This window comes from Atta cephalotes (assembly GCF_000143395.1).
Source record: "Atta cephalotes unplaced genomic scaffold scaffold00026, whole genome shotgun sequence".
NCBI lineage: Eukaryota > Metazoa > Arthropoda > Insecta > Hymenoptera > Formicidae > Atta > Atta cephalotes.
In genome coordinates, this window is record NW_012130090.1 from 2,865,901 (window position 1) to 2,887,166 (window position 21,266).

Consider the following 21,266-nt stretch of genomic DNA (forward strand, 5'->3'; position numbering starts at 1 on the left):
ATTTATTCTTTGTATCTGTTTCTTCTCTCTCTCTCTCTCTCTCTCTCTCTCTCCCTCCCTCTTCTCCCTCCCTCAATCTACGCATACAGAGATAATTGAATGCCTAATCAGGTATATAATCCATGCTAGACGAGATGAACGCCCTTATATCTCGCCCTTCTTTGAAAAACTGGCTCAAGATCATAGGTTATCTTACTTACTCTCTATTATCATAAATGAAAATATTCAATGCTGTATTCTATAAATTCGAACATAGAGGCGACATCACACTTCGTGTGAAATTAAAACTTCCAACAGCCATTATGTCGAACGGAATTTTTAAGCGATCCTTTGCACAGCAGTTTGGAATTTTTTGCCTGCGATGCGCTCTCTCTCTTGATACATTCTTGAAATGCTCACCGTTTGAAAACTATTGATGCCTTAAGATTTTGCTATTAACATTTTCGATTTACTTTTTCATGAGGAATATGTACGTGCCGGCTCCTACGCTAACTCTGGTACATCCTGTATATTTAAAAAATTATAAATATATGTAATTATATATAATTACATATAAAACATTTTTTCCCGGGGCGTTTTAAGAGAAATAGAAATTAAGATAGAGAATTAAGATTAAGTGATAACATAATCAATAATTTTATTATTTATTACATAATAATTTTTAATTATCAAATAATTTTACAAATAATTGTTAATTTTTATATATACGAGCTTGTTTCTTTTTTTCACGACTTGTTTTCATTAAATCATTATTGATTTGCTTGATGCATTCGCATTGTGATATAATAATAAATACAATGACTCAGTACTATCTAATTTATGATTTTCACAAGGAAATGTAAAATTGTAGTTTAATATATCATTAACAGTTAGTTCGTATACATCAATGTAATTTAGATTTTTTCTGAAAAAAGTTTCAACATTATAAAATAACATATATAACATTGTATTAGGATGTTTTAATCTTGTAAATGATTTTAGATTGACTAACTATGCATCTGCTATTGAACTTGTATGTTGTGTAAGTGATGCTCGGCATGTATCATAATTTATTTATTTTAATATTTTCTTTGTTATAACCTTACATAATAAATAATACAATCCATTCTGGCATTTCATAATTTTCTTCTATGATATCGTCACATTCCCATTCAGATGTTTCAATGAACTCATCTAATTTATTTTTTAATAAATGTAAATATCTTTTCTTATAAGATTCATCTTTGGAATTGAAACTAGTGTGAAATTCTCTTGTAATGAATGGTCTCATGATATCGATATTTTTATTATCAATACTACAATTGCCAAATTTTGGAGGTTTCACAATTTTGTATATTCGCAATTAATATAACAATACAAAAAGATATAGTAGATATACTAATGAGAGTCAGCAACGATAAATTATTTAGGCGCAATTATTTAGTGAACAATACTCAAATATTGGATTGATTTCTTCTTTATTTTGAAGGTTTCGACTCTCTTTGGAGTCTTCCTTAGTAAGAATAATACAAGTATAATTAGCTCACATGTCCATAATGCCTAAGTCACTCGCAAATTGATAAAGATGCAGTATTGTTAATCTGACATTTTTTTTTAAATAATTCTTATTATTATTAAATATATATGCATTCAAATGACTTACCATCACAAAAATAAAGCATTGCAATGAAACTTTGTTGAACATATTAAAACTTAAATAATAGAAATGTTAAAATCAAATATAAAGATCAGACATTTTTAGAACACACATCCGTGTACGTGTCACTCAGATATGAACTATTCTCAAAGTAAGAGGTCACATAATAAACATTAAGAATTTGCAAATATGAAGAACAAAACATATGTATATAGTTAATATATAGTTATTAAGTCAAACCGATAAGAAGCGCAATAAAATATTGTATAAGAATTAAAAATTATTAAAATTGTAAAATAAAGAATTACATAAATAAAAAGAAAAAAAAGAAAAAATTCAATATAAAACTCGTTAAAATTGTTACATTTTCGTCAACCAATAAAACTTTGTTAAAATAAATTAATAAACTATAAATTTAAGGTTTCTAACATCAATCAGGAGAAATTTTCAAGCATCGCTGCATAGGTATATTGCAAACGTATCTGATTATATCTGAACGTAAAAAGCATTCCTTTGCATGTGTATGAGTGCCGATTTCTGAAATCAATCTTTTGTTCAAAAATTTCTCCTTGTCTAAAATTTGGACGTTCTCCCAATTGAAGTCATGTGAAAATTCAATACGATGTTCAGTAATTACAGAGTGAGTGTTTCAATTTATATGTCTACGATGTTCAGATCTGCTGGAAAATTTCCTGCATGTTTGTCTCACATACGATACATCGCAATCTTTACAACAAATCTTATAGACTACATTTTTATTATCAAATTTTGGAAGAGCACCTTTTATGAATCTATTTAATTTGTTATCGCTAAAAAAATGCTAATTTTATGTTGGTGTCTTTACAAATTGACAAAAATTTCTCTGATGTAGAATCAATATATGATAACAAAAACCAAAATACATGATCACTAACTGTATCATTTGGGACATTATTACTAAAAAAATTTTTATTAAACCAATATTTTAGACTATTGATTAGATTATTATTATATTTTAGATTATTGATCATGTCACGAAAACAAAATAAAGAAGACCAATCCAATATCTGAATATTGATTGTTCACTAAATAATTGCGCTGTTTATCGTTGACTCTCATTAGCCTATTATATTTATCTTTTTGTATTGTTTAAAATTCGAGAGTTCTAATATAATTAATCGATATAACTATATCAATGTTGGGAATATGGGATGATCATTTTGACAATCAGTTTGTCGTAAAGTTCCAAAAAATTATTGCAAAAATGAAAATAATATAACTAAGATTATGAAATTTACAAAAAGTATTTTAATTATAAAATAACATATGTCTTAACAGATTTTTGTACCTCTAAACAATCTTGTATAATTTTTCTTGTTAGAATATATTTGAAACTAAACTTTTCAATTAAATCTTTTATTAATAATATGATAGACATCAATATAATTCGCAAACCCTCTGTACTTTCTGTAATTAAAAATTGTTCTCTTGTTATTGTTTCACTGAACTGTTCTCTTGTTATTTTCCCATTCGTTTAACTTTATAAGAGATTGGTGAAGAATATAATATAATGTAATATCATAAACATTTTGTATTGATTTATATTAGCCATTTAAAATTAATATTAGATAGAAATAATAAATGTACTTCAAAATCGTTACTAAACTCCTTCCTTTGGAAATCGTCGATTTAAAGCATCGAACATGTTTATCTGCAATGTAAATTCGATTGTTCCTTCACATTGCTGCAAAGCATTTATCTCTCAGTAAAATTTCAAGCCATTCGCAACACTTTTGCTAAATACCTATTTTTCCATGCAAATAAAATTCATACAGTCGTGAAATAATTTTAAAAAAGGCATTAAAAATAATATATCTGAGTTGCTAAAGACACTCTCATTTTCATAGTGTTACTTGATTGAATATGATTAATAGTCAGTTTAGGAACAGTACGAAATTTTTCTTGGTCTTTAGAATTTTCCTGGTATAATAGTTTGTAATAAGTTTATAAATTTGCCCTTGAATTGAAACAATTATATAAGAATTATTACTGATCATAATATGATATAGAAAGTTTATGATAATATTGACATATCTGTTCAATGAATTCAGAATAAAGACGGCCTTAAATACTTTCCAATTGTTAGCTTTTTAAGAAGAAAGTTTAATCTTCGAGGAGAATTTGTATTATACATAAATATGTTAATATTTAAGTTAAAATACAAGTGAAACGTCAAGCATAAAGAAAAATGCAAGAGGAATAATAAAAATTGCATATTGATCTATTTCTTTTTTTGTTTTCTTCATTACATTCAATAAATGCTTCCATAGATAAAAATTAGTTATATATAATTTACGACTTATTATAATTAAGAAATTAGCTAAAAAATATGATTTTCTATTATATTTATTATACTTATATTTTACTTTTTTTCTATTAAAAAATTGATGTTATTTTCTATTTATCTTCTTTCTGTGTTTGTTGATAAGTATAGATATAAGAAGAATCATCTGAATATAATACATTCGTTATTTGCAATTATTAAAATCGCCTGTGCCTCAAAAATTATCTAATTAAAAAAAGAAATAAACAAAAATTAATATATTTCTTCAATAAAAGTAAAATATCATATCTGCATATATACATATTATTATATTTTACACGTAACCTATTTCAATCTATTTCTTATACATTTAATTAAATCAGGTGTATTTGAAATTATATGTATATTTCTGTTCGAATCGACAGGATTCTTAAAAAAGTAGTTGGTATTTTAAATTTCCAGAAATGCCAAATTTGTCCCACATCTTTTTATTTGTAGTGGCACTATCGCAAATAATGCCATGAACACGAGCACTACTTTTTTCAGGAATATTATCGCTTGTAACATTAACTGAGTTAACACTCATCCTTTAGTAGCTCCTACATAATCAAAAATAGTAATTGGTTGTTAAACATTATGAGCAAGAGAAAAAAAAACGTAAAAACAAGGGCATAATCAGCCATATTTTTTCTTTACACTTATGGGATGATTTTCGCTGATCAATCCATAAAATATTAAATTTTCGCGTTAACAACAACACTTTTCCGTACCTGTATTTCATCAAGTACAAGAAGGCCATTCTTAGCAAGATCACTAAGTGAATGCAATTTATTTCGAAATAACTAAAAAAAATTGTGAACCAATTCAGTTTTCGTAATTATTTAATCAACAATAACAAGAGAATAAAGGGCACATAAGAGTTAAATATAAAAAAATATTTTAAAACATGAAAAATCAAAAACTATTTATAATATAATATTCTATAATTGATTAAAAATATAACATGTTTCGGTCTCGCGATTGAGCCTTCTTCAGATATGCATACAGGAGATGTTACATTGGATGAGAGCAGTCAAATAGATAAACAAAATTATACACATAGTGATGATGACCAGTGAAATGCTTTGCTGAGAAATGGAAATGACTCGCAAACGGCTGAACAACCGGTTGTTCTGGGGATACTGGTGTTTCGGCACTAAGGTACGCACAGTGACACTGCCTTGAAATTTTCCGGTGTTCTAGTAACAAGTCAAGTTAGAAATAAATTAAGAGAATAAAAAAATTCGAATAAAATCGTCACTCTAGTCAAAACAACTTACCTAGCTGGCCATAAAATAAAATTTCGCATGTTGAGAAGATGCTTGGCAATTTCTAAATTACTAAGCGTCAGTGTGTTAGTCTATAGTAAAATAATAAGGCATAATATAAAATTAAAGATGTATATAGATAATAAATATTGTATAAAAAGATATTAAAAATGAAACACTTGGCAAACATATATGTTACCATCACGACAGACGAACATTGACTGACGAATAATAGAATAATCTTGGTATTGCAATGTTAGATTTTGTTTATTAACGGTATGTAAGTTTTATGTAGATCATCGGTATCTGTTTGTAGGTTTAGACTGTTTTTTTATTTTTTAACATTTCATTTCATTAATATCAAATCAATTGAATATATTTGTGATGTTACTAATAATCGACATATATAATATTAAACAAAAATTTTTTTCTCTTTAGTGCATGATGGTAACAATGAATTTCAGAATATAGATAATAACAATCACAACTATGCAACAGTTCCCAGTCTCTTAATCCTCAACTTCTTATTTCATCTTGTAGAAAACAAGTTATAAATAAACCATTCCTTCCACAACCATTATACGTCTTAATTCCTTTTCTATATCTGAAATTTCCCCTTCCATTTTTTCAGAGACAAGTGGTTTGTGAATCTATCATGAGTGAATATTCCGAACAACATTCAGTGCTTGTTACAACTAGGAGAAAACTTCTCATTACTGAATAAAAATAAGAAAAATATTTTATTTGATTGCATTAAAAGCATTGAGCATAGCAACCGAAGATTCCCGATAGACAAAAAAATATATGTCACAAACCACTCGATCCCGATTCTAAACAACATAGTGAACTCTCCTGTTGTTACATCATCTATGGACAAAAAATTATTAAATTAATTAGAAATAGAAACAAAAGAGTTTCTAGACTCACATCCCAGTATATTCTTATGCATGCTGATAATGGTAACATCACAGTCGTTCTTGATAAAGATACTTATGTTAAAAAAGTTAACGAAATGCTAAAATAAACGTATGAAATACGTAAGATGAAAAAAGTATGAAATAATCAAAAAAGCCTATCAATAAGCTTATAAAAACTTTTAGAATTTCAAGATGGAAAGAATACAATTATATTAACTATCAATACAGACAATTGTCATGCAGTGACAGGTTCGTTACCGAGAGTCTGTGCACTGCCGAAGATACACAAATCGGATTGCTCGTACAGAATCATTATATTATCGATTGGTAGTCCACTGTATGAGTTAGCCTCTTTTTTACACCACATAATATTTGAAGCAATTCCTAAAGCTGAAAGTTATATAAAAAACAGTTTTCAACTTGTTTAAAAGATTTAATTATCAAATTTAAATATCAACTAATTTCATTGGATATCGTTTTGTTTGGATATTGTTTACGAACATTCCAATAGAAGTAACCATAGATTGCGTAAACGAAAACTGGAATTTTATTACAAAAAAATATTCTATACCGGTGACAGAGTTTCTGACTGCAATTAAGTTTATATTAGACTCTACGTATTTTTTATTTAATAATGCTATTTATAAACAAAACTTCGGCACACCCGAATGGGCTCTCCGCTATCTATAGCCGACTTATTGCCGGGGTATTCCAAAAATAGAAAGCTGCCTTGATGTTATTTAATGATATACTATTTTATTATCGATATGTTGATTGTATGCTGCTGTTCCTTCTTTAAAAATAAATCAGTTTTTGGAGTAATTTTTTTAATTCTTTTTATATTAGTTTTACGTTAGAAAAATAGATTATGACTCACTAAACTTTTTAGATGTTTCAATCGCGACTATTGGTAACCAATTAAATTTCGATTGGTATAACAAACCGACTTTTTCGAGAAGATTTCTAAATTTTTTTTCAAATTATCTCCTCACAAAAAAAGGAGTAATCATTAGTTTAGTAGATAAAGTTTTTCTATTTTCAAATTCAGAACATCATACTAAAAATTTAACAATAATAATCGAAATATTATTAATGATTACCTTCTTAAATTAATTTTTTTGAAACAACAAATTCAAATGCATTCTAAGAAGGATATTATCGCATAATGACTTAAAGATGAAGGACGAATCACCAGTCCCCATCGTGACTCACAGTTCCTTTTATTCCATTATTACGGATAAATTAAAAAATTTTAATAGAGATGACATCAAAGTTTCTTTCTATAGTATGAACAAATTAAGAAAATTACATTAAAGTACATAAAGACTATTGACATCATTTTTCAAAATATAATGTTTATAAGATCGATTGTGTTGAGTGTGATGTAACATATGTAGGACAGACTGATAAGAAATTGAAGAATTAATAAAAAATTAAGAATTAATAAAAAATCATCCGGTAGAACACGGCGATCAGTGATAACTGAGCATAGGTTGCAGAACATAACTTTGATTGGGAATATTAAAATTTTAGAAGAACCTTGTTATAATAAACGTTTAATCTCTGAAATATTAAACATTAACAAAAACAGTCTAAACCTACAAATAAATACCGGTCTACATAAAGTTTACATATCATTAATAAACAAAATTTGACATTACAATATCAATATTATTCTATTATTCGTCAGTCAGTGTTTGTCGTGATGATAACATATATGTTTACATGTGTCTCATTTTTAATATCTTTTTATACAATATTTAATTATATATATACATCTTTAATTTTATATTAACTTATTATTTTACTATAGATTAACACACTGACACTTAGTAATTTAGAAATTGCCGAGCTATCTATTGATCAATAACAGATTAGTGATCGTGTATCTTGGTTTTTGTTACCATATATTGATTCTACATCAGAGAAATTGTCATCGATTTGTAAAGACATCAACATAAAATTAACGTTTTTTAACGATAACAAATAGATTCATAAAAATACAAAAGGACGCTCTTCCAAATTTGATAATAAAAATCTGTCTATAAGATTTGTTGTAAAAATTGCAATGCATCTTATGTTGGACAAATAGGAAACTTTCCAACAGAATATCTGAACATCGTAGATATATTGGAACACTGACACTCACTTTGTAATTACTGACCATCGTATGAATTTTTACATGATTTCGATTGGGAGAACGTTCAAATTTTAGACAAGGAAAAATTTTTGAACAAAAGATTTCGAAAATGGCACTCATATACATATATAAGAATGGCCTTAATTTACATTCAGATATAGAAGGACTGTATACAGCGATGCTTGAAAATTTCTCCTGACTTATGTAGTAACCTTTTTAGATTTATAGTTTATTAACTTCATTTGACAAAAGTTTTATTAGTTGACGAAAATGTAATAATTTTAATGAAATATGTTTTATATTGAATTTTTTCCTTTTCTTTTCATTTTATTTATTGGGAGTACAAATTAGTTCGGTCCGTTTTTTTGTGCATTTATTTCAAAACAAAATGAATGAACAGATCAATTAAAGTATTGTCCATCGCTGCCTACTACTTTTTCCCATCTCTCAGGCAATTTTCGAATTTCATCTCGAAAAAATCGTCTTTGGAGGTGATCCAATTTTGGAACCAATTTTCGATTTCTACGAAAGAAGTGAACCGGTTGCTGCATCCTTCGGGACAACCAGTAATCAGAAGGAGCAATGTCTGGAGAATACGGCGGGTGCGGTAAAACATCCCATTTGAGCGTTTCCAATTATTTTTTTATGACTTTAGTGACATGAGACCGAGCGTTGTCATGAAGAAGAATAACTTTATCATGTCTTTGCTCGTTCCGGCCGTTTTTCTCGCAATGCACGGCTCAAACGAATTAATTGTAGCCGATACCGATCGCCCGTAATGGAATCACCAAGTTTCAGCAACTCATAGTAAACAAGATCTTTGGTCCCACCAAATACAGAGCATGATCTTCGAATCATGAATGTTCGGCCATGGTGCTGATATTGAGGTCGATGGCAACGATTGACCGGGCTTAGCGTAGTATTTTTTCTTCTTGGGGTTGTCGTAGAATATCCACTTCTCCAGTCACAATCCGATGCAAAAAACTTTTTCTCTGTTGTCTTTGAATCAGTTGTTCGCAAGTGAAAAATCGCCTTTCTCTCGGTTTCAGTCCAAAAGGCACCCAATTTCCTTGTTTTTGAATTATTCCCATGGTTCTCAATCTACAGAAACGGCTTGTTGAGTTACCCCCAATGATTCTCCTCTTGCGTTTGATTCTGATCTTCTTCGAGTAATGCCTCTAATTCTTTGTCTTTGAATTTTTTTGGCTGTTCGGAGCTTGTCTTCAACGCTGAAATCTCCAGCCTTGAAACGTCGTGAAATCATTCTCTACATGATTTATCAATTGGAGCAGTGTTACCATAAACTTCGACAAGCATTCGATGGGCTTCAGCCGCACTTTTCTTCCAATTAAAGCAGAAAATCAAAACCTATAAATGCTGCTTGGTTAACACAAAATTCGACATTTCACAGTAAAAATCAAGGTTTTTGTATGAAACTCAAAATGATAACTGAAATTATGAAAACTGAATATTATTAGCAGATGTTTAACCTCTCTGAAACTGCCAAAAACAGTTGTCACTGACATGAACCATTCACAACAGCTGGAGCTATCTTTAGGGAAACGGACCGACTAATTTGTACTCCCAATATGTAATTCTTTATTTTATAATTTTCATAATTTTGATACTTTTTAATTCTTATACAATATTTTATTGAGGTTCTTATGAGTTTGACTTAACAACTGTATACATGTATTTTATTTTTGATAATTGCAAATTTATCTTAATATTTATTGTGTTACCTCTTACTTCGAAAATAATTCATTTATCTGAGTGACACGTCGTCGTACACGGACATGTGTTCTAAAAATGTATGATCTTTATAGTTGATTTTAATATTTCTACTTTTTAAGTTCTAATATATTCGACAAAGCTTCAGTGCAATGTTCCATGATGATAAGTCATTTGAATTGTTTATGCATATATCACTTTAATAAGATTTGTTTTTTAAAAAATGTCAGATTAACAACGCTGCATCTTTAATAATTTGCGAGTGACCTAGGCATTATGGACATGTGAGCTAATTATACTTGTATCATTCTTGTTTCGACTCTTTCCAAAGAGAGTCGAAACATTCAAAATAAAGAAAACATCAATCCAATTCTGATTATTGTTCACTAAATAATTGTGCTGTTTACTGTTGCTGACTCTCATTAGCCTATTGTATAAGCCTAGGTGTATAAGCTTAAATCCGCTGTCAGTTTTTTAGTCAGAAAAACATTTTTTTTTCCTAGGAAGCAAAAACAAATTTATTCAAAATACTTGCCCTCGCTAATTATACATTTTTCTTTCGGGCAATTTGTGTATACCATCCCAAAAAAATTCCTCATCTTTCGAGGCAACCATTCATCAAGCCATTTTCGGATGTCTTCGTAAGAATCGAAGTGCCGCTCAGCGAGCGCGTGGCCCATCGACGAAAACAGGTGATAGTCAGAAGGTGCCAGGTCTGGTGAGTAAGCAGGATGGGGTAACACTTCCCAGTTGAGTGTCTCCAAGTAGTTTGGGACCATTGTTGACATGTGCGATGGTGCGTTGTCGTGGAGGAAAATCAGCTTGTCATGTCTTTTCCGATAATGCAGCCTTTTTTCACGCAAAGCACGGTGCAATTTGATCAGTTGTTGGTGGTAGCGATGAACATTAACAGTTTCACCAGGTTTTAACAGCTCGTAGTAGATGATATCCTCCTGATCCCATCAAACGCACAGCATCGTTTTTCGTCCGAAGCCATTCTTGAGGAAGATGTTGATGGTTGGGTGGAATCAACCCAAGATTTCTTGCGTTTAGGATTCTGAAAATAGATCCACTTTTCATCGCCTGTCACAATCCGATGCAGGAACGACTTTCTTTTTTGTCTGACAAGCAGAATTTGGCATATGTTTTGGCGTCGCTCCATCTGCTTATCGTTCAGTTCATGCAGCACCCATTTTCCGATCTTTTGAACCTTCCTCATGGCATGTAGTCGCATGGAAATGGCTGCTTGAGAAACACCCAATTGCTCGGCAAGCATTTTTTGCGATTGGGTATCCAAAAGAGCCTGCAATTCAACAGTTCTCAACCTTCCTGGGCCGATTTTCATGCTTCTTGTCACTCAGGTCAAAATTGTCGTCATTGAACCGGTGAAACCAATCTCTGCACGTTGTTTCCGATAAAGCATTATCGCCATAGGCCTTCACAAGGTATTCGATGCGATTCGGCAACCGATTTCTTCAAATTGAAACAGAAAAGCAAAGCTTCCCGCATATGCTTTTTTTTTTTAGCAAAAAAACTAGACATGATTACGAAAGAAAAAATGTATGTTGTTGTATGAAATTGCTGATGATGTGCACTGGTTAATGTTGACAGATGTCAAACACATGAAAAAAAGTGTGTTGTGTGCCCAGGGTAGCTTTGTACGCTCACTAATGCCACCTATGAGCAAACAGCGGATTTAAGCTTATACACCTGGTATTTCTGTTTTAACTTCAATCTTTGTACTGCTTGAACTTTGACTCGCTCGTCCTTAATGCTATTACTTTTTTACGATTGGAAGATGTAAACATTATCTTTTTGGAGGTATGATGCTTATTACGATCAGCGTTTTATTGTAAATATTTATCTGGAGACAGACTGGTAGTGCTCGGCGCTAAGCTACGCGCAGCGACACTGCCTATAAAGATATACAAAACTTGCATATTTTTTCTCCAGAAGTCTGTACGGGACATTTTTTATGTCGCCACATATTGGTAACATTGTCTTGTATGGCACATACTAGATAAATATCTTTAAAATGATTAATCACTGGACCTCCTTGGCATAAAATAAAATTGTGTATGTATATTCTAACAATAAATTAGTCATCTAAGTTTTCTAATATATATTGGCCCGGGTTTTCTTGTTTAGAAACAATATGTCATATTGTAAGTCTTCATAAATTGTAACTTAGTAAAAGACCTAGTTGTTAAACACAGTAAAATCTAGTTTTTAAAGCATAGAAGCATTTTGTTATGATTATTCTTTATTACTTGTTTTATAATAATTTTAATAATAATTTTTTTCCTTGAACATATTTGCTTGAATTAATTGAATGAATAATATTTATGGACGTAATTCAAAATTGCAATGCCATCCCATGTTATGCCTGGCAAGTTAACTTGAATTTTATTGTATAATATATCTTGAAAAATATGGAAAATATATATCATTTCTTAATTAAAAGTCCTAAAAACATAACTTGTATAATAATAAACAATCGTAATATAATTATTGCATAGTAAAATAATAAATTTTAACTTTGCTCTTCACAATACATAGACGAAGTTGATTGTAACTCAAATAACGAAGATACAGGAGACGAAATAGACATGTTACTTGATAAAATTATATTTTCTTCTACCAAATTTTCTTCATCATCTCGATCTATTATTAAAGTTACATCATTACTATTATGATTTGATTTGCTATTTTCTACCAAGTTTTCTTTATTATCTCGATGCATTATTAAATTTATTAAAGTTATTTATATCACTACTATCGTGATTTGATCTGGTACTTCCTACCAATCTTTTCTTCATAGTCTCGATTCATTAGTCAGTTATTACTATCCTCATTTGATCTAATATCTTCTACCAATTTTTGTGAATGTAAAGCAATGATTAGTCCCATCTTTTAATTTTGTTTTTAATAATTCTCGCTGAAGAATGATGAAAAATTATGATAAATATACATATGTAGAAGTAAAAACTTGATTTATATGACATAATAAAAAAATTTATTACTTCAAATATAATTTTTCCATCTGAATCCTTGATTACATTTTTTCTTAAAATGTCCTTGTTAAAATGATCCTCATAAATGAGGAAAATTTTAGGTATTTTTATATTCGGATATGCATTTTGGATTAATGCAATCCATTTTTCGCGTTGTTCCATGTTACTTGGAATTCAAAAAAAATGATTTCTTACGTGTTCGAATGCAATTAGGAATTAGACAATTAAACGACATGTTATCTAAAAATAAAAAACTTAATATTACGAAATTTTTATCATATTTAAAATTACCGTGCATGTTATAAATTATTTTTATTCTTTGTTCATCGTTACTTCTCGAAGCCTTTAGAGATCAATGCGAATAGATCATATTTCAAAACAGAATATACAAAAACGAATACTAATACTCGTTTAAAGCCAGCCACACTTTCCAAAAATGTTTTTTTTTGCCGTGTATCATTAAATGACGATAAAAAAATACTTCAACCTGTTCTTTCCAAAAATGTTGAGATGATACAACACTCGAACCACAGTGTAATTAATTGTCTGACACAGATCTTATACAAAAAAAAAAACAATGCGATACATGCGCAATTTCTTAGTTCATTTCTAATACAATTCTTCAATTCTTCAATCTTTTAGATTTAATATCAATAAGAATAAATTAATCAATTAAAACAAAGTCTAATAAAAGCGAGAAAATGATATAGACAAAATTACTTTATACAATAACTTATAACTAGTTTAATAGTCTTAAGTAGCAAAAATTATAAATAATATAATCAGTTTTTCTAAGGAAAGGATTCACTGAGCTTCGAGACAATCTTCGTGAACACAAAGAGCTCTCCTCCAAAATTGAATGAAAATAACAGATTTTTAAAAGACAGAATCCACATGGCTTCCTTTCCAGCGATCGCGAACGAAATCGATGTAATAGAGTATGAGAGATTAGATGTCAGACCATTATACCGTCTAGTGTTACATATCTGAACTGCCTCAATTTCGTCACAGCTTTTCAAAGCAAAAATGGGCGAGTGGAATCACCAATTATTTCTTATGTCGTGCTCTGTAATAACATGATCTTATTCTAATCTTATTCTGTATATGCTTGCGTGATCTTTATCTTTATTTTTATTTTTTATTTTATTATCTTATTCTTGTGATTTTCATATAGGTATATTACAATTTTTTTTCTTCTTTTTTTATTTTTTTCTTTTGTTATAGATTGTTCATTTTAACAAATGTATGTGTCAAATTTTTGTAAATTTTTATATGTATTCTTATATATGTATTCTTACGTTCGAGGAGACATTGTCCTAGAGCGTTTAATAAATAACGATTCTTCTCTCTCTCTTTCGCTTGCTCCCCCTCCCCCTCTCTCTCAATTTCAATTTCAATCTTACGATTACGTCCGTTGCCGATTTCCATAGATGTTTCGCAAAGGTCCTTGATTTTCATTTATACTAGTGACGAGGATCCACTAAAATTTAGTATTACTATTCCGCGAATAAAAATCGAAGAAACGATTAAACAAAGAGAAGTGATGTGTTATAACTTACATTTGTGAAGATAGAATTAAATAAAAAGAAACGATTAATATGTTCCTTAATATAAAATATATTCTTGCATTACATTTCGTCAGAATCTCTCAAAACATACATACATAGAGAGCAAATTCAAAACTAAAATTCATTCTCAACGTATCGCTACTTCGAAAATAATTAACATGTGAGGTAAATCAATTTTTTTAACCAATGAACGAACAATATAACAATCTCCCATTTGCTTATTGATATATAGATTATGTGATAATTATTTGGTATAATAGAATATAATTTAATTATAGAATAAAATTATTTTTATAACGAAGAAGATAACTAATCATCAGAGCTCAGTAATCATATAAGTGAGAAGAAAAAAAAGAATATAATAAGATAAATAGTCTTCTCATTTAGGAACAAAATCATTTAAATATCTCAGGGATCTACGGGGCTTCTCAGATCTGCGAATCTTCTGATTTCCTCCTGAAATATTCTCTTCAACTTGAATATTTTGCAGAGTACGATCTTTCCGGACTCATGCCTGTTTGGGGTGTGCTTGTAACCTTAGTTGGTGCTCTAGAATATCTGATACTAGATATCAGTTTCTAGTTACTGGACTGATTTCCTTTTAGATTTTTCTTTGAAGATCTTACTCGGGCATAATTGATTAATATGTCTTTTAATATGTTTTTTATAGTGTCCTTCGTCCAATTGTATCTTGAAGTGCAGCTGATCCAATTTCTTTGTAATTATTCTAAATGTTCATCGTTAAGTTCCACCGTGCTCGAGACTGTACTCTGTTTCCTGCTTAATTGCTTTGTATAAAATATCTGGTATTTAGGCTTGTGCACAGAGGATGCAGCAAATCCAGACTGGTTCGAATTTGTCTATTTAGATAAGAGTTCTGATGGGCTTTTCCACAATATAGCGGTGTGTCTCGGAAACGATATACAAAATATTTTCTATCTTCGAAGTTATTGTACCTAGTTTATATTTCATTGCTCTTAACTTCTTCTTGAGAATCTGAACGTATCTTTCTGCAAGATCATTAGTAGCTGGATATCCCGAGCGATTTTTTTGAAAAATGCTATTTCTTTGACAAAACTGAGTAAATTCTTTACTTTTGAATTTTGTTGCATTATCGGATACTAGAACTTCGAGTGTTCCATGTGAACTGAAAATGTTCTTCAAAACGGTTGCAAAAAGGCGGATGCATTTCCTTTTGTCATTCTAATCTCCGACCATTTAGGTTTCACATCTATGAGGATGAAAAATTGATATCTTTGGAACGGCCCTGCATAATCTATGTAAATTCGTTGGAAATTGACTTCCACATCTTCCCAATGATGAAGTGCGACTTTTGGGAAGTACTTTGACCCTTTGACATTCTGAGTGCACCACTTTTTCAATGTCTTTATCGATGTTACACCAGTAACAATATCATCTAGCTTTTTCATCAAATTTTTCATTTTAGACGTACCAAGATGAGTATAATATAGCTCCTTCAAGATTTCTGGATGTAACGAAGTAGATAGTTTTAGTTTTAAGAGTTCCTCATCTTTTGCAGTTTCTTCTGCGATGGTTTTGCTAGTGATGACTGCAGTGTAAATTTAATTGATTATTTGGTTATTGATTTCCTCATCTTCGGGTGTTTACGCTGAATCGTCGGATTTCTAATCCAATCCGACCAGTGGTATTCATTGATGTATTTCAAAAAATTTCCTAGCCTAATCAGATTCTGAGAGTTATCTCAGAAGTTAGATCCAATTGTGAGAATGCAATGCGCACGAATTTGCGTAATGTAATAAAAAGAGTGCGTAAAAACAAACAGATACATATCTTAACTATTATTCTAATAATTAATATTGTATATTTAATTTATTTTAAAATATATATCAATAATGGAAATATACAGTTTAGTGAAAAAACTCTGGAAAAGCAACCATATGACGTACGAACAATTAAAGAATACACTTATCAGTCTAAATCTGTCGGTAACAAATTCCCGTGAGGAGTGTCTTAACTGAGTGTCTTGACTCATTACGGGCTCATGGAAGAGAGTGTTTTCCCTGTCGGTTCCAAATAACAGTCGGCAACATCAGAATCAATCTGTCAGCGATCAAGACATTCAAGGCCTTACCGTGAGAGATATCAGTGCAACTAAATTCTCATGCGTCAACAGTCTTTATTTATGCGGTTTACAGAAGACCAAAGAAATCGACGAATTTGGATGCCAACGTCCCTCCAAGCCGTCCAGGGCAGACGTCTCAACAACCAATACAAAATTATATATCGCTGCCTGCATGTTTTCCACTATTGACGGAGGAATTGACAACATTCAAAGTACGCCAACATTAGCAGCAGTTCCTATGGCATAGGCTATTACTGTGTTAGCCTCACAAATTCCCTCGTTCAATAGATCCGAAGAAGAAGATCGAATCGTGAATATACCGAATTGAGCTGATCGCCAATGCTCATGGAGCATTACGATGTAGTACTTTGCTCGTAGCTTCAAGTAAATTGCTCAAGCACGCAAAGGATTGGTTACATGGAGGAAAGATCTTCAAATTATTCTTGATTATTCTTCAAGGAAGCTATTTTAAAACGTTTCAAGCGTTTAAAATGTTTCACTTCGCTATGCAGAAGATGGAAGCGAGAAAGTGGAAGTTCAGTAAGGAATCGTTCCAGGAATGCTGGCATGCTATCGTTATGCATAAGCTGAAATTATTGCACATCCTTAACTATCAGAATGAGAAAGAGTGCAATTAATCAAAAAAACGACATAAATAGTGCGTCTCTGAGCAACGGCTACCGCATTGAATGCAGCCACCATCAATGATTTCCTGGATAGAATGTTCGAGATTACAAGCTCTTTCGGAGATTTTTCTAGGAAAACCCCTTTGAAGTTTTCTATTCTATTTCTCTCCCGAAGAAAAAGGAGAAGAACAAAAATATCTTCACCTTCTAAGAAGGACTAAACAAAGACTGACAAGGACGGGATCTACAGTTACTGCAAGGCTAAAGGTCATAGTAATAACGTTTTCGGCTCTACTACGGTTCTACTGGGTTTCCACCAAATTGAGTTTGAAAATGCTTCGCTATTGGTTGACGTTACACGCTCTATATATAATAGGAGAGCACGAAATCATTATTTCAATCCAGATTAATGCAAATTCGATCAAAACGTTATAAGACGAACTACTTCAAGTTGAAAAGAAAGGAGGACTCTCAATCTACCGCACCTACCTCTACTTCCGAAGTCGACGAAATCAAGTCGGAGAAGTCGCCACGGCTTGTGTTGAGAATGACTCGTCACGAGCATTGAAGATTCTGTAGCATAGATCGAAGTTATAAATGGCGTAACTTATGAGTTGTCATGCATTATTAGATATCAGTTATTAATCTCCAGTTTCATTTGTGCATAAATCCGTTATTAGCGAGATCCTCGGGCAAAATATAGATTACGTTAAAGATGAATTAAACTCATATTGCACTATTGTAGAATTAACATTATTGATGCGGTATGCTGATATTATGTTAGATAACTTATGTGTTGCCGATGTTATATTAAATTTAAGATTATAGATAGTTCGTCCGGAAAACAAATCCCTATTATCTTAGGAAACAAATCCTTATTATTTTAGGAAGAGACTTTTTTGCGATAAATAATCTAACATTAATTTACAAGCTTTCCTCTTCCGAGTTAGAGAATCAAGTTTGACTTTTTAACGAAGTAGCATCAGTTCAAATCTCAGAAGTTATAAATGACGAGGTAGATGAAACGTCGAGTTTAATTACCGATTTCGGGTCGCACGTCGAAAAAGTTGCATGCAATAATTAAGGAACTTCAGAACTCTCCTATCGAAATAATTAACGATGATTATAATGTGAAAGTGAAACTGAAGGACGAGTCGATTTACGCGTATGCACCGCGTAGGTTTGCCTTTACCGAGCGCAGAATTAAGAAAAATGAACAACGACTTGCTAGCTCGTAATATAATTAGACCCAGTCTCTCTATATTGCGCTCGTGTTGTTCTCGTGAGAAAAAGGAATGACCGTAGACTTTGTGTTTAAAACTACTCGACGAGTAACAAAAATATCCTTTTCCTTTTTGATAGAGGATCATCTTTCTAGACTCAGTGATAAAAGAGTTTTCACTTTGTTAGACTTTTGAAGGATGGATTCCATCCTTCCATTTCCATTTAATCGCTATTCATCCTGAGTACAAATATTTTGCTTTTGCCACAGATGGCAGTTCGAATATTTGCGTTTACCTTTCGGGTTCAGTGAAGCTCCTGAATTTCAAAAAAGAATCAATTATTTTGCAATCATTAATTCGCAAAGACAAAGTCTTGGTCTACGTGGATGACGTCTTCATTCCCTCGACAACAATTGAAGAGAAGCTGAAAACTCTCCAATAAGTAATGCGGCATTACTTAAGCAATACGAGTTCGCGATTAATTATAAGAAATAAATTCCTTAAGTGCTCCGTGGAATATTTAGGCTACGTGATATCTGAGTCGGGCGTTACTTAGTGACCGACATGTTGAAGCAATAAAGCGCATAAAGCGTTTGCCGGTGTTCAATTCGGTTGCAAATACAAAGATTCTTAGGATTTTTTCCGAAGGATTGTTGCAGATTTTGCAACTAAGGCTAAACTGCATCGTTTGTTAAAGAAAAACGTTAAATTTCAGTTCGATAATAACTGTATAAAATCTTTTGAGGAATTAAAATCAAAGCTCATGTTCTTATCCAGTCTTAAGACTCTATTGGCCGAATTTGCCCACTGAACTCCACACGGATGCAAATCGGATGCAGCGGTGGCAATAGCGGCAATATTATTGCAAAAGCAAGATTTGAATTAGTCCCAGTTGCTTATTTTAGCCAAGCTATTAACGAAGTCGAGAGCAAGTATCATCCCTTTGAGTTAGAAATGCTAGCGATTGTCAGGTCCACCGAAAGGTTTCATATATATTTAGCGGGAATAGAATTTAAAGTAGTTACCGATTGCACTGCACTGATGGGTGCAATAAATAAAGTTAATATTAACCCGCGCGTGGCTCGCTGGATCTTGAGGCTTCAGAATTATATATTCAAAATTGAGCACCGTGACAATCATAAAATGAAGCATGTTGATGCTTTAAATCGGGTTGTATCTACAGTAGAGGCCGATCGGTCAGGAATTGCAATATCGACAGTTGGCTGACTCTCGTATTAGCGAATTGGCGCAGCAGCTTGAAGAGACAGAACATAAAAAATTCCTGTTGATCAACGGTTTGTTTATCGAAAGGATCCTGAGCGTCCTAAGTTTATAGTATTAAATGCAATAGTACATAACATGTTGCGTATCTATCATGACGACACAGTGCATTGCGGAACGAAAAAAATGTTTTACAGTATTAGAGCTAACTATTAGTTTTCCTCGATGCGATATAGAATTAAGAGATATGTAGAAAATTGTCTTATATGTATAATGGCGAATGCCATACATCTAATAAGAGCGAAGGAAAACTACAAGTCATGCCAACACCAGATATTCCTCTTGATACTGTTCACATAGATCATTTTGGTCCGATATCGAAATTTGTTAAGGCATATATTAATGATTATAGATTTTTTACCAGGTTCGTCTGGTTATTCGCGGTAAAGTCAACTACTTCTCAGGAAACAATCAAACATCTAAATTCACTTTTTGATATTTTCGACAATCCTAAACAGGTACTGCATTTACTTCAGTCGAATTTGCAAACTTTCTCCGTTTTCATAACATTCAGATTAATCGTTGTGGCATCTTGGGTAAATGGTATAGTCGAGCGTGTCAATAGATTCCTCAAATCATTACTAAAAAAAATTAATGAGCTTTCTGAATAAAGACTGATAAAGTATGTTATGCCACAGTATGTTATGAATAATACTGTACACTCAGCCATCAATTCAACTCCGTGTCAATCCAATCTCCTGTTGGGATACGATTTGAGAAATCATGCTGACCACGAATTTGTTGATACTGTCACAAAGTTAGCTGAAGCAGACGGCATGTTCGATAATGATAGAGACGCTAGGTGTTAATTTATAATTAGCAATAGAAGTTACTCAAAAGGTTAAAGGCTATAACAAAATCTATTATGATAGGAAACATAAGTTACCGTCCAAATATAAAGTTGGTGATTTTGTAGGTATTAGAGCCACTGCAATAAAACCGGGAGAAAGCCGTAAGTTCAAACCGGATTACAAAGATCCGTACATAATAGTATTGTCAAGCAAGCGCTATGTGATTAAAGATATTCCTGGTCATAATTTGTCTCCAGGACTGTACAACTCTATTTTATCCCCAGATAGAATCAAAGTTTAGGACCTGAGAAATCTTAAGATGTAAATTTGTTTTCATTTATACTGATTATAAATATTAAAGTCTATGTTGAATCAATTTTTGAGTTTATAGGTTAAAAGTATTAGTATCTTAAGTCTATATAAGTTTGAAATTCCTCCAAAGATTTGCAGAAATATGTTTATTTTATTGTTAATAATAGATAATTTTAAGTTTGCGTGAAGTGTTATAAATCTTCATTCGAGATGAATGACACTGCAGAATGGCCGAATTGTAAAGGAACAGTTATCGACTTACTCCCTTTTCAATTAGTTTAGCCCAAAGTCACGTCGCTATTGTAATGCGAAGC

At 31.5% G+C, this 21,266-nt stretch overlaps 1 protein-coding gene across 1 annotated transcript in view; it reads left to right on the forward strand.

Annotated features, from left to right (window-relative positions):
• Window positions 1-16,966, forward strand: part of LOC105620458 (afadin) — a 97,932-nt gene extending 80,966 nt beyond the window's left edge. The window contains exon 24 of the mRNA XM_012201948.1: window positions 16,646-16,966. Coding sequence (XP_012057338.1) covers window positions 16,646-16,966 — 321 coding nt within the window. The remainder of the gene's footprint in view (window positions 1-16,645) is intronic.
• Window positions 16,967-21,266: the final 4,300 nt, after the last annotated feature.